Genomic DNA, 15913 nt, shown 5'->3' with positions numbered 1-15913 from the left:
AATATTAATACAAATAAAGATATGGTTGCCTCTTATGGGATAAATATATCATTGAGTATGAAAGATGCTTGCTTTTCATATTCTATCTGCTCTATCAAAGTTCAAAATCAAAGAGTAATAGAGAAATATTCATCATACTAATATTAAGAAAAATGGCATTTGGACATTGAATTGACAGAATATAGGTTAAGAGTAGTTTCAAAACAAACAATAAAATTAATATGCTTCCCTCTGACATATATATTTAGGTATTTTATAAAGTCAGTATATATCCATATTGTTCACATGGAATTTTCTCAAGGAATAATTCACATTATCTACTTACTGATACATTCTGGTAAAGATTTGTCCCATTGTCCATTTGGCTGACATATCAAAACTGAAGATCCAAATAAAAAATATCCAGGATTGCAGTCATAGAATACTACAGTGCCATAGGTAAAATTTCCATGTTCTATTTTACTTTCTCTTTTAGAATTGGCTGGAATTCCAGGATCAGTACAGTTGACCACTAAACAAGTAACAAATTTTGAAAGATATATTCAGAATAATATATATACATACACCTATCTACATAGATTTCTATTAGAAATTTAGAAAATTATTTTCAATGAGAAATTTAAATCAACCAAAGATTCCAGGAATAAAATTAATCCATGAACTATACAGATAATGAACTAAAATCTGTGTGGTTGAAAATATAAAAAAAGAAAAAAATTTGGCAAATTTTTGAACAACAGCAACTCGTGAGTATTATACTGAGCACAGATTTAAGGGATGATACTTTTTAAGCTATTGTTGAGCCATGAGAAAAAGAAAAACACATGGAAATAGGCAATTTTGTTGAATTTTATCAGATAATATAAAGTATATCATACTTCTTTGCAAAATGGGAAAATACCAAAGAATTCTCTTGAATCTGTTTTTATAGAGGAAACAATAAATAAAGCCTCAATGCAGGTATCATGGTCATCTAGGCCCCAAACATAGTTTTTACAGAAATATGAAGAAATAAATCCCAAAGGTAAGTTCCATTAATTATGAAGGAAATTGCACAATGACTTTTTATATATAGCCACAAAATAGGTACAGATTATAAAGTTAAGCAGAAATAAAGTCTGCATTTTTAACTCTTAAAAATATAAGTAAAAAATTTAAGAAAAAGGAAAGCATTATTCATAAGATGAAATCAATATTAAAGATTTTCTGTTTTATTAGCTGAAACCTTTCTGTACAAGCTGTTTCAAATGTATCATCTATGTTTACACAAACACATTATTACCATGACCCAAGTTGGAAGATAGTTAGACTTTTACCTTTGCATACAGGTGGAGGATGGCTCCACTGTCTGTTGGCCTGGCATTGTGCCTTTGTTGGCCCTTGCATAAGATAACCAATATTGCAAGAAAATGTCACCACATCATTAAAGTTGAATCCATTTCCACTTGTTCTTCCATAAATTGGACTACCAGGGTGACCACAGCTAATAGCTAATATCATGGGGTGTGGAGGGAGGGCAGCACAAAACAAGAATATTTAGTCATTAGTAATCACATGGCAATTATACTTAACCATTTCAAAAAGTAGACAGAAGAACATTTTTGTGTGGAAGTATATTTTAAGTACTTTTACTAATGCAAAGGAACAAAGCAGAACGTCAATATAGTCTAATAGTCTAATAGAAATACCTTAATAGATACAGAAGTATTTAAAGCTGTGATAATTTTATGCAAGTGCTGCATAGATGTTTATAGTTTCATGGTGCCTATTTTATTCTTTTTATTTTTTTTTAGGGAAGAATATTGAAATTCAAAGAAATCTGGGGAATAATGGACATTCATGTCAGTAGTTAATAGCAAGAAAGAACAAAATTGAACCAGTTTTGCTTTTCTAGTTAAGTTTAAGAATTGAAAATACTTAACCACTTCAGTACAGAGCTCACCGGCCGCGAAACCTTGCCCCTAGCCAGCACTCAGAGTCCTGCACGATAGTCTGTGCTGTGCATTGACGACGAATCTGTTTTGCTCTTGTGTGATGAGGAAAGCTTTAAAGCACTGAAAGCTTGTTTTACTTTACAGGCAGCTTTACTTGTAATGTGAATCAGAATAGGTAACATATACATATATGTTTTCATTACGTTATTTTTAAATGTTCACAATTTTATTTTGATAAATGAAAAATTAGAAAAGTCATATCACGACTGTTGACTAAAGTCACTGTGCACATGCATCTGTGGCTGTCAACTATAGTTGACGCTCCTGCCGAAGTGGTTAAGGCAGGTTTCTTTGCATTTAATTTTGAAATAGTTCTTTCAATATTACTTATATAATCAATTTTTAAGGATAATAGATTGATAAGCAAAAGTATGCTTGAAAAGTAATCTAAGTTGACTATATAATGTGGACAATAGAAAATGATACACAATGCTACGTTAGAATTATCATTAATATTTTGAGATATCAACATTAAAATTCTCCAACCAATCAATCTTCTGGTTTATTTCCTTCACCATTGATATTTGATAATTTAACACAATTTTTCTTGGAAATAATGTTTTCAACTAGACAAAATATTTAGGTGTTTTTAATGTTATGGTCCTACTATAAATTTTATGTAGTGCTGGCTTTCCTTAAATGCTCTGTATTTCTATGAACTGTTTTATTGCATTATCTCACTCTATTAATCAGAGCAATTTCAGTACTAGTGCTTCATAATTGGGTACAAGGAAAGACCATAGTCATTTTTAGTGCTTTTGAAATGACCCAAGAGCAATTATTTTTCAGTGTATTGTTAATGTCAACCTACTCATTTGGAAATTTAATTTCCTCTTATTCTTGTTTAAAATTATCAATAAAGAAAACCAGTTTTACCCCTAGGGCCAATTCTAATTTATAGTCTCAATTATTCAACAAGAAAAACAGTGGTAATAGTTGGCTATGCTTGAATATAAATGAAAGAGAAAAAATCTAGGACAGTCTCAACCAGGATATTGCTGTCTTTAAATCATCTTTGTGTGTGGGGGGGAGTGGGTGGGTGGGTGTATACATGCACATGTGAGTGTGTATATGTCTTAGAAAAGTAACTTTCATTGTTAACTACATGTTCCATTAGCCTATTATCTCAATGCACAAAAGTGTTTTCCATGAAACTAGAATTCCTTTAAATTTCTGATTGGATAAAAATTTGAAAATGATGTAATTTATAAATATGGATATACAATTTATTTAGTCATAGATTAAATAAAATATTTTCCATGAATCCATAGTAAAAGTCCCATGTATTATTTCTCTGAAGCCTCCAAAATCTCTATCCTGTGCTCCTTTGCTGTTATAATTACAGCATATTTATGGTACTTATTCTCATTTACTAAGAAGAATTTTACTACAAATGTCATTTTCTGGAGATGGAAATTATTAGGGAAATAATTGAGGAAATTTATGTATAATTGACTTTAAGGTCCAAAATAAGATAGCTTGTAATGTGAAATATTGAATTCTTCTGGGGATTCAGTGGAGTAAGAGAATAAAATAGAATTATCATTCAGCTCTATTCTTATTTTTATAATATAGCAGTCATAATAACTTCACAATGGTTAAATTCATATCACACATATAGGAAAAGATCCATTAAAATCACAAAGCACAGTGAGTATATTTAAGGAATAATAAAAAGGTATTATTTAAATAGTCATTTCATTCTTCATATGTGAATTCATATCTAAATTTACCTAAAAGATCACACGGATATTTGTCAAACTGGTGAGATCTTTTATTAAAACAACTCTAAAATTACCTATAGTTATACAATTTTGCATGAATTTAAAAATAGTGGAAACAGTGCTTTAAAATAGACTTTTAAATACTTTTTAAAATTTTCAATCACTTATGACAAAATATAGTTACATTGACAATGTAGGTGTAATCTTGATACATTTAAGAATGCAATGAATTTTGAAGCTAAAGGAGGCCATAATGTTAAAAACCTTCAACCATTCACTTTATACATAAGGGAATCAGGTTCTACAAAAATGAAGTGGTGCACTAACTCACATATATAGCAGAGTGGAACAGAAATGAGAACAAAAGTTCTTCATGTCATATCTAATGATTATTTTTACCCACTATGCTTCATCAGGATATGATTTTGATGTGGTAGCTATAGCATCACAATTATTAGAAAAATTTTATCCAAAATATTTTCCACTATAAAATGCTTTGTGGTATCACATCATAACAATGTTGATACTGCTGCATGCTCATCTTAAAAAATTTAAATGCTTATAATTAAACATTTGTTGAGAATGTTTCTTTCATATATGAATATTCATTTATCAATATATTTGTATAGACACTATAAGAGCTAAACTTAGTTTCTAATCTTTTTTAATTTCAGAGTATTAGGAGGGTACAAATGATAAAACACAAATAATAATAGCTGACATTCTGATATCTTCTAATTTCCTAGTATATAGTTTTATATGTTCCTAAACACATCCCACTTTATAGACTATTACATAGCAGTATCAAAGAATGGATTGTGGGAATTTATTTTATGTGGTCATCCATATACGTATATGTGTATGTGTGTGTGTATAATTATTTAGCTTGCCTAACAAAAAAATTATTGATCATTCCATGAGATCCAAGGTCTCTAATTTCTTTTGCCATGCTTACTTACGCACACAGGATGGCAGTTGACCAGACCAATTGTGATCCTGTTGACATATCCTCACTGAAGAACCAATCAGTCGAAAACCAGGATTACACTGATAAACAACTGTGTCTCTGTATCCGTAATTTTCTCCAATGACTTGACCATTCACAATGAGTTCTGGAATTCCACAGTGGCCCGCTAAAATGGGTTAAAAATTATATTTTTAATATTGGGATTTGTTTTATTTGTATTTTTTTATATATGTAACATTACTAAACTTTTAAAGTTTATTTAGAAGCATTCTACAAAGAATTAATAATTATATGACATAAAGATAAGATATTCAGCAAAATACCAAATATTTGGAAATTAAAAGAAAACATATTTCTAGTGACACTGGGATATAGAAGAAATTATAATACATAATTCAATGTATAAGAATGAAAATTATCGAAATTGAGGGATACAGATAAAGCAGTACTTAGTGAAGAAACTTATAGGTTTAAGTGCTTTTATTAAAAACAAGAAAGGTGTATAATCAATGACCTAAAACTCCACCTTGAGAAGAAAAAAACAGGAGCAAAATAAGGAAAAGAAAATAAAGTCAAAGTAAATAGACAGAAGGAAATATTTAAGACAATTACAGAAATCAAAGGAAGAGAAAATAGATAAGCAATAAAGAACATTAAAAAAGATAAAAATTGTCTCTTTAAAAATAGCAACAAAATTGTTAAACTTCTAGCTAACCCTATCAAGACAAAAAAGAGAGAGAACAAAATTGCCAGTAACAGGAATGAATGAAGTGATATTACTTCAAAGCCTACACAAATCAAAAGGATAATGGAATATTAAGAACAGCTTTATGCCAATATATTTTAACAGTTCAGAAGAAAAGGACAAATTCTTTGAAAATTATAACTTACCCAAATTAACACAAGATAAAATGGAAAACATGAATAGTCTTTTATCTATTAAAGAAATTCTTAAACAAAAACCTTCCCAGATAAATTAATCAGGCACAGATGTTCTCACTGGTAAATTCAATCATTTAAGGAAAAAAAATAAAAATAAAAAAATAAAACATCAATCTTATACAAACTCTTTTAGAAAATAGAAAAGAAAAAAAAATACTTCCTAACCTGTTTAATGAAGCAACCATAACCTCAACTGTAAAACCTTACAAAGATACTTGAAAAAGACCAAAGTCCTTCACAAAAAGAGATGTAAAACTCCTTAAAAAATTAAAGAAAATAAACCTAGCAATATATATGAATGATAATACATCATGATTATCTGGGGTTTATCCAGAAATAAAAAATTGATTTAAGATGAAAAAATTAGCCACTGTAATATAACATATTAACAAAGCAAAAGAGAAAAAAAAATCTGTATAATTATTTCAACAGATGCAAAAGAAGTATATGGCAAAACTGAGTACCAGTTCATGATAAAAACTAACAAAAAATATAGGACTATACGGGAACATTCTCAACTTGATAAAGACATCTAAAACACCTCTAACAAATATCATGTTTACCAGAAAAATATTGAATGTTTCACTCTTGAAAGAGGAAACAACATAAGGATGTCCATTCTAGCCAGTTCTATTTAACATTGTTTTGTTAAACTGCCCTATCCAGTGTACTATGTTAATAAAAAGAAGAAAAAAAGTGTAATGTTGGGAAACAAAAAACATAAAACTATTCTATTCTCAAATAACATATATGTAGACAATTCTACTTTTAAAAATGTTAAAACTAATAAGTGAATTAAGAAAGGTTGTAGGATAATAAATAATATTTTAAATCATTGTATTTTTATATGCTAGCAGCAAACAACTGGAAAATATAATTAAAAATCAAAACTTTCAATTATAATAGTGAAAAATTCTAGGAAATAAAGTTAGCAAGAGATACACAAGATCTCTATGCTAAAACTACAAAATATTTCTACTGCAAAAAAAAATGAAGGAAGACCTGAACAAATGAATAAATATACTATGTTCATGGATGAAAAGACTCAATATTGTTACATGCCAATTCTTCCCAAATTGATGTACAGATTCAATGCAATACTGATCATAATCCTGGCAGGATATTTTTTGTAGAGTTTGATAAACTAATTCTAAAATTTATATGAAATTTCAAAAACTTTAACAACAAAAGATAGACTTTACCAAAGTTGAAAACTCCTGCTTGTCAAAAGACACTATTAAAAAATGAATAGGCAAGTCACAGATTAGGAGGAAATATTATTTATAAAACACTTAAAAGATGAAAGCTTTCAACCCAAATGTATAAAGAATGCCTATATTTCATAATAAATATGCAATTAAATATAAGATACTTTATCATTTTACAAAGAAAAATTTATAGTCAATAAACCAATAAAACTGTGCTTATCATTAGTCATCAAGACAATACAAATTAAAATATTGTGAGATAACTTTATGCACCCAACAGAAGGGATAGAATGAAAAAAACTGATTATACCACATGCTAGAGAGAATATAAGACAAGTATAGCTCTCTCAGGTATTCTGTTCCTGAGTACCAAAGAGAAATGAATGCCTATGTCCACACAAGAAAACATTTTTTTAATGGTAGAGACAAGAGTCTCACTCTATCACCTAGGCTGGGGTACAGTGGCATGATCATAGCTCACTGCACATCATTGAGTGATCCTCCAACCCACCTCCTAAGTAGCTAGTACTACATGTGTATGCCACCACACCTGGCTATTTTCTTTTTTTTTTTTTTTTGGAGAGATGATTTCAAACGCTTGGTCTCAAGTTATCCTCCCACCTTGGCCTCCTGAAGTGCTGCAATCACAGTTGTGAGCCACTGTGCCCAGCCCACTAAAAGACTTTCATAATAGCCCCAAATTGGACAGAATCCAGGTGTCTATCAACAAAATAGTGGAAGTGTGACATATTTGTACAATGAAATTCTACTGAGCAATAAAAAGAACAAATTATAGATACAGATAACAACATGGATGAACGAGAATGAAGAAGCCTTACACAAAAGAGTACATAATTCAGGATTCCATTTATATGAATTCTAGAATAGGGAAAACATATACAGTGAAAAAAATTAGAAGAGTTATTGCTTCAAGTTGAAGGAGAGGAGACTTGCAGAGTGATTGTGAAGGGTTATAAGAAAATTTTCTGAGGTAATGACAATATTCTATGTCATTATAGTGGTTCAGTTACACAGGTGTACACATTTGTCAAAACTCATATAAGTGCATTTATGATAAATGCACTTCACTGTATATAAATTTTGCCACAGTGAAAAAAGGAAACAGAAACTGTAAAAGTATACTGAACTCTAGCTAATGATATACATGCCAAAGTATTTAGCATCAAAATATACTAATGTCCACAACTTATTTCAAAATGAGCCAAAAAATGAATTGATGGATTGATGGAGGCATGGAAAGATGGATAGATACATGATAAACAAATATGACAGAATGCTAATTGACAAAATTTTAGTGGTAGACATATGGGTGCTCATTGTCAAGTCTTTCAATTGAAAATTTCATAATAAAATGTTGGGAGGTTGGGAATAAAGACACTTTTCTTAGAAAAACAATTATAAACACACTCTAGTAGCCATTCTAAGCCAATGTGTCTTGGGCTACAAGAGTACGTTGAAAAGAATGAATCCTTAAGGTCCATCCACAGTGTAGGATTGTAGGATTTGCTCCTTTAACAACTGCACTTTCTTCTTACCAACATTCTTTTGGATTTATATTAGATGTCAACACTATATTCCCTTTAATGGATGATGTTGCTATCAAAGATTGACAACAACATCAGTTGTTGAGGCAATATTTCTTATAAATATTCCTGTTATGTCCTGTCTTTCCAGAGAATAGAATAAAGATTCTAAATAGGTGAATAAAATCATACACTATATACAATGTTTGTTAGGTAGTGAGGGATTCTGGGTCTCCTAGGGATGAAAGTGGGTTCTGTTGCCCCATTTTGTTCCTGCCCAACCCTAATTCTCCATACCTGGGGGAGGAAGGAATATCCTACGAATCTGCCAATCAAAACTTGGCATGCCAGCTGCAAAAGAATGCAGAGGATTCTCTAGCCCATAGGCCAAGCCACATGGTTACCATAAAGTCTGGAGAAGTGACCTAGAATTTAGATGCATAGTTAAGGCTAAGGTCATGTGTCTCTCAACTGTCTAATCAAAGTGGTTTCATGGTGCCCTTTGAACTACAAGGGAGGTACCTATCTAGACACTATAAAATAAGACACAGACCATAGATACTCTTCCTCTTTCTTTTTGCCCATCCTTTTTCCTACCCTGCCATGACAATGGGTCTGGTCATCATCCATGTTGTATATACCATGCTCTGTAAACTTATATGTTGGTCTTGCCCCATAATCCTACTTTTCTCTCCTCAATAAATCTTATTGTCATGCTTACCTAACTTTGGCATGTCTAGTCATTCTTTGGCCATGAGAGCTCTAAGAACTGACAGTCTCAGACTGAAACCTAACGTGTTCAATAAATAATGTATAATACATAATAACAGTTAATGAGAGCATGTAGTTATAAAATAGAGTTATAAAATATAAAATAAATTACTTACAAATTCATAGGTAAACTAATTAATCTGTAATTGGAATTAGTATTACCAAAGTTAGTTGAGAAACTATTAGGAAATATTTTATTTGATTATTCAATCACATATTAATACATAATGATTTATTTACTATTTTTTTCCTTTCTTTTTTTTATTTCAAAGTATTTTGGGGGTATTAATGTTTCTGGTTACATGGATCACTTTTGTAATGCTTGACTCAGGGTTAAAAGTGTGCCTATCACCCAAATATTGTTTATTATACCTATTAGGTTTTTGCCCATTCTCTACTTCTCCCTCCCCCTGCTTGATTTCCATTGAGATTTACTTCCCTAATAACCAGAATCTACAAAGAACTAAAGCAAATCAGTAAGAAAAAAATCAACCCCATTAAAATTGGGCAAAAGACATGAACAGAAGCTTCTAAAAGAAGACATACAAATGGCCTATAGACAAGGAAAAATAATGCTGAATGTCTTTAATCATCTGGAAATGCAAATCAAAACCACAATGAAATATCACCTTACCCTGGTGAGAATGGCTTTTATGACAAAGTGCAAAAACAATAGAGGTGGATGCTCAGAGAAAGGAACTTATACACTGTTAGTGGGATTTGCAGTACAACCTCTATGGAAAATAATATGGAGATTCCTCAAAGAATTAAATGTAGACCTACCATTTAATACAACAACCGCACTACTGGGTATTTACTATTTTCTTTTTTATGCAATAGTCTTATTGCAGAAAATAAGTGGTCTCAAATATGTGTTTAGCCTGGCATAGAGGAAGAAGACGCCATGACCCCTTACTCTCACTGCCCTGTTCTGCCTTGGTGAGATGTGAAGTGGGGGAGAGGAGATCCTAATGTGGGAGGAACCACATTCCACAGCCTAGCTCTTGTCCATTAGGACACCTCAGGGGCTCAGGGATCCTCCTGAGTATATTCAAACATATCTGTTTTTATAAAGAAGCTATTGTTGCTGGGTTTCCAAGCATACCTGTTAACAAATGTGCCTGAGAAGGGGGAAAGAAAAAGGAATTTTAACCAAAGCTTCTACCTATACCCTTTTAAGTTTCAGGCAATGATTGCATTATTATGAATATTTTCAAACTTATTAGCAAAACAATATATAATTTAACTTGCTAAAATGTAGAGTTCTCTACTATATGTCATACTCTTACATAGTAACTTTTTAAAGACAAAACATTGTAAAAATTTTGCAGTACTCTATTCATAATAATCAGCAATTTTTAAATTAGTAAACAAAAATATCATGCCTTATTCTCAACAGACAAGTGAATAATTATTAGAACAATTTTCATTATTACCTAACTCAGTACTTGCTGTCATATCTTGAGATCATTTTAGAGAAAAATAAAGTTTAAATCATACTATTCTCTTAATATTAAAGAAATTGTTGAAGTCTTTGAAAAAGGAGATGAAACATATCATAATATTCCTTTTCTAATATAAGAAAAGTGGTAAAAAGAATGAGCTAGTTCAGTTTATCTTACTGAACAGTTTTAATAATAAATTCAGAGAACCATAAAGGAAAAAAAATCCTAATTGACTAAAATGAGGGTCAAAAAATAGATTTTTAAAGTTTTAATAGAAAGTAGTTTTACACATGTTGATATCTTCTAAAATAAAAAAGGAGAAAGATTTTTACATGTAGAAATTGTTTTTCCTCTTCAGTCATTCCCTTAAATAAATAGGTAAAAGGAGAATTGACTATAGTTTAGAAAGAATTAACTGCTACAGCGATCCAGCTGAGTATGCAGATATATAATTTTCAGCAATTAGCTTTCACCTTTTTATTTTCACCATTCCTGGAAGAAAATGTGTCTCTCCTTAATGACATAAGATTTCATTGGGAATACTAGTTGATTAACTTTAAGAGTTAATCAACTGTTTAATACTGTTTGTATCATGAGCCATTTTTAAATTAAGTATTTTCTGGTTTTTAGCATCCTTACTGAGTGAATATAAATTATCATCTCATATTAAGGGAAAAGGGATACTTCCTTTTCAATGTGGGGTCAGGGGGATGTTTGCTTAAAATGAAATAAAAATCTGTACCTAGGCATCTGGTTTCAGATCCACTCCAAAGACCTGAAGACAGGCATTCCCGTACAGTGGAGCCCACAAGCATGAATCCCAAATCGCAGGTAAAGATAGCTGTTGAGCTATATGAAGTTTGAGTTCCAATCTTATTTCCATTTGGAGGTGTAGGTAGTTCTCCACAGGAAATAACTTAAAAATAATAAATAAGTAAAAACTCTTAAAGACACAGTCAAGATGCACTTGTAACAAAACCATGCTTTTAACATTTTGATTTCCCTATGATTTGATGTATCTATAATTGAAACTGACATTTGTAAAACATGTTTGAATGACTTTGAAAGTGTAGAGAAAAGAGATGAGATGATTTAACATTTATACCCATTGAGTTCCCTTTAAAACCTTCTAAGTGACAGAGACATGAAGTTCTTTTCTTTGCATTTTTGGCTTAGCCAACCTGGTTGTAGTGAATGAAAAATCACAAGATTATAGAGAGGATAATTCATTAGTCCAAAATCTTTCTCTGACTTATAAAGTGACAATGGGCAAGCCGTTTGACTTACCTGAGCCAAAGTTTCTTTGTACCTAACCCAACACAAAGATAGTAATTACAATTAATTTTTGTTGAGGACTCTATAGTTTAAGAGCATTCCATGTAAAATATTTGATTTTTACAAGATCTATTAGATATAATTATATTTCACGGGTTTTTTTATAAGTTTTAAAAGATTAAAGAATAGAGATTTAACTGAGTTGCTAGGTTGTACAGAATCCATCTCTTATGACTTCTTCATATTTACAAATATGAAGACTACAAATTAAATGTCATTCTAGAATGAAACAATAATGGGTAATGTTTATTGAGTGATTATAATGTACATTTGCTGAATATCTGACTAAATGTGTAATTCTGTTATAGATAATATTTTTCTAGCTGTTTGAAATATTCCTATCGGATGTGCTTTTTGAAATAAATTATACTGGAAGAACAAGGAAAATACAGGCAGAAAATATCCTGGGAGAAAACTTGGAGGAATAGAACAAAAATTTACAAAAACAAATGATGCCATATTTTCAGATTGGGGTAGGGAACCTGCAGCCTCAAGGCCACATATGGCCCTTTATTAAAAGGATTTGTTCTGTAAAATTTGGGTTCAGTCAAAAGGCGGCACTCAAGAATCCAGAAGGCCACATGTGGCCCCAAAGCTACAAGTTCCCCATCCCCATAAGTTGTATTGAATTTTCAGTCTTGCATATTTCCTGGCACAAAGTATACAATAAATATAGTAAAGGAAGTTCAAAATATTCATCTAAATATCCTATGTTCGGTTAGCTTATCTATATTACATACTGGCCATTTATAAGAATATATGGAAACAAAATGCCTTAATTGTTCAATATTTATTGAACTCCTGTGAGTATGGTTCCAGGCAGTATTTCAAATAAGTCATACCATTAAATCTTCACAATAACTCTATATAATGGGTTTTATTATAATTTTCCAGTTTTAGAATTTGGGATTACAGAGAATAAACAACAATTAAAAGACCTCTGTTGTAGTCAGAGTGCTTTGGTTGAATATCATTTATAAGCTCCTTGACTTTCAAAAAATAATCAAATATGGGGCTCAGGTATTTTTTTTTTTTACAGAATGAGTATAATATAATACATGTAAAGGACTAAAAGAGTGTCTGGCAAGTAGTAGGTATACAATAAACATTACTTAGTTGTTGAAGTAAATGATAGATCTAGAATTCAACACAAGATTTCTAAATCCAAAGCCTGTGCTTTTTTTCACAACCATTTACTACTACATAGAAATATAATTGCAAAATTTTAAAATGTGAGAAGAATAAATGACCATATTGATAATATTATCTCATTATTTGATCTGGTGTGTTTAGAAAAGAAAGTGATTCAAGCAATTCAAACACCAAAGATAGCTTATGAAATAAGTGAAGCAGAGTGTATACTTACTTTGGCAATATGGTCTCTCATTTCTCCAACTCCAGGTACCATTAGGAAGACATTCAATAGAAGCAGGACCTAGTCCATGATAACCAGGGTCACAACTGAAAACTACCTTGGTTTTGTATTCATAATGGGAGCCGTTCACAATTCGCCATCTTCCGTGTTCCAAGGTAAAAGAATTGATGCTTGGACATGTAACAACTATACAAAAACCAGAGAATATAAATGCCAATCATGTTTGTTTCACCTCCTAACTATAATTCATGTCTATTCCATGCATTGCATCTCCACTACCTTAATTCATTCACTATTGTGCCATACAAGGTCCTTTAGCATTTATTCTTTATTTATTTTCTATATTAATATTTTCTATTCCCCCAGTAGCATGCTACTGCTGGCAGTTCCTAGAACAGGTCCTGCTCTTTCACAATTCAGAGTTTTGTATATATTATTTTATCTACTTAGCATCCCAATTTCTACCTTACCATTCTCTTATCTCTTTAGAAATTTAGAAAGGAATATATTTTGAGGAAATTTGTTTGATGAGAATGGTCTTTTTATGCAGGAGCTGTGATATACACTTTGGCTAATTCAAAACTTGGTCAAGATACATAGAAGCATTATTAGATACCTATGCTAAATTTGCAAACAATTTAACAATCTACATTTTAAGTAAAATCATAGTTAAGTTGAACTGTTAATAGTAAATGAGAAGAAATAATTCAAGTATAGAGAAAATAAACCTTATTTAAAGCAATATTTTCTATTCCTTTTGCTACCAAGCACTTTGTCAGAATTAATGACTATTTTCATTATGTAATATTCATTTACCTATTAAAGTAATAATGATAGCAGTGGGAAGTAGTCTAAGTGTAAGGAACCACAAGAATTACTAACAAAAGTTGAAAGTTATGGATAATTTCAGCAGCATCAATTATCTTTATAAATATCAGAGCTGCATATGCAGTAATATAATTTTATTAAAGCAAGCTGTAAAAATTTTTCAAAAGACTATGTACTGAAAATGCATGTTGATTGAAGGATTATTTTTTACAAAATAAATTAAACGCTATTATGTAAGATAAACTGTCCATTTTTTGACACAAATACGCTGAGGTTTCCAAAAATGAATGACAAGTCCTTATACTGTCTTCTAGTACTTCATGGTATGAGACAGTTCAACTTTTATTTCTGTCTTAGACATTACTTCATTTCAGAGATTAGCTTTAAAACTCAATAATACATAAAATTTCAAGACATAGAAGATGCCAATAGAGACAGAAGTGATTAAATTTCTTTAATACACATACCAACACAGCGAGGGGTTTTGTTATGATTGCTCCATGTTCCATCTGATTGACAAACAGCAGTGGTAAGTTCCTTTGATGATAATCTATATCCATCATTACAGAAATAGGTAACTCGTGTTCCTACCAAGTAGTCTGTTGTGAGTATTCCTCCATTTGTTGGAGCTTTAGGAATCCCACAGGAAATTGCTAGATTAAATACAAAATAGTGTAAACACAAAAATGCTTAATTTATTAGATAAGCCTGTTAAAGTTCAAGACATGTAAAACTAAAAAATTGGGATTTTATCAATTCCTCTAACAACTTCAGAATACATTCACAAAATATTTTTCTAAACAATGATTTTTGAATAATTTATTTCAACCTTCTATTGGATGTATTTTTCAATTGGTGAATCTACACATTGTTAATGCTTTGCTTCTTGGTTTCTTATTTTATTTCTTGCTTCCTTCATGTGCATGGCTATCAACAGTCATGTAGATTATATAAAAATGGAAGTTAGGTAAAGAGTGTATCTAGAGCAAGTCCATGACTGCACCACCATATAGCAAGTTTCATTCATCCATTTTTACAGATAACAATGAAAGATTATAAAGGAAATGGCAACCAATACTCATCACTATTTTGTCTGGGAATAAAACAAATAGATTTATTTTATCTAGATGCTGGCTATTTCTTTGTCTTAAGTACAGCAAAAATGTATGTGCTTGGGCACCATTCAGAGTATCATATGTATTGGACATGTTTAATAAATATAAGGCCAGGATTTATTGCGTTAAAACCTAGTTAGGATCTTCCTGAGTTTCACTGATGTGTCACAGATGTCTTTGTTTTTATCTATAATACATTTGATTTAGGTGAAAATTAGTTTTATTATGATGTAATAACAATAAAATTTTATATTTTCATAGTTTATATATTTTCACACTTTATCACTTCAAAAGACTAAACAAAAATCCACTAATATTGATTTTTTTCCATCTTTGCCCTATAAGTACACAATTGGCATTTCCAAAAGGAAAGAAACATCTTTCAAAGAATACATTTGGTAGCAAAATCCCAGTTAAAGTAAGATTTGTACCTTCATATATCATACTCAGAGTGAATATTTATACATATCTCTGCAGAAAGATTAATGTATTTGAATATGGATGTCACTCCAGAACCAATTGGAGTTATCTCATAATATCTTGTATATGTGCTATATTACCTTCATAAAATAAGAAAGTTTCTGAAATATATTTATTCTTCTAGGTTTCATACAAGGATTATATGCTTATAATCATATTTTTCTTTTCTTTCTTTCTTTTTTTTT

At 30.7% G+C, this 15913-nt stretch overlaps 1 protein-coding gene across 5 annotated transcripts in view; it reads right to left on the bottom strand.

The window, feature by feature from the left end:
- Positions 1-15913, bottom strand: part of CSMD3 (CUB and Sushi multiple domains 3) — a 1101621-nt gene that overhangs the window by 57207 nt on the left and 1028501 nt on the right. For all 5 annotated transcript variants that reach the window (XM_076005068.1, XM_012781857.3, XM_076005066.1 and 2 more), the window contains 6 exons: positions 14601-14786; positions 13297-13491; positions 11338-11511; positions 4678-4851; positions 1317-1490; positions 326-511 (listed from right to left, as the gene is read on the bottom strand). In XM_076005068.1, the coding sequence (XP_075861183.1) occupies positions 326-511; positions 1317-1490; positions 4678-4851; positions 11338-11511; positions 13297-13491; positions 14601-14786 (1089 nt within the window). The remainder of the gene's footprint in view (positions 1-325; positions 512-1316; positions 1491-4677; positions 4852-11337; positions 11512-13296; positions 13492-14600; positions 14787-15913) is intronic.

The sequence above is a fragment of the Microcebus murinus genome, chromosome 7 (genome assembly GCF_040939455.1).
Source record: "Microcebus murinus isolate Inina chromosome 7, M.murinus_Inina_mat1.0, whole genome shotgun sequence".
Taxonomy (NCBI): domain Eukaryota; kingdom Metazoa; phylum Chordata; class Mammalia; order Primates; family Cheirogaleidae; genus Microcebus; species Microcebus murinus.
The sequence above is the reverse complement of the archived record's forward strand: the minus strand, read 5'-3'. Positions and strand labels throughout refer to the sequence as shown.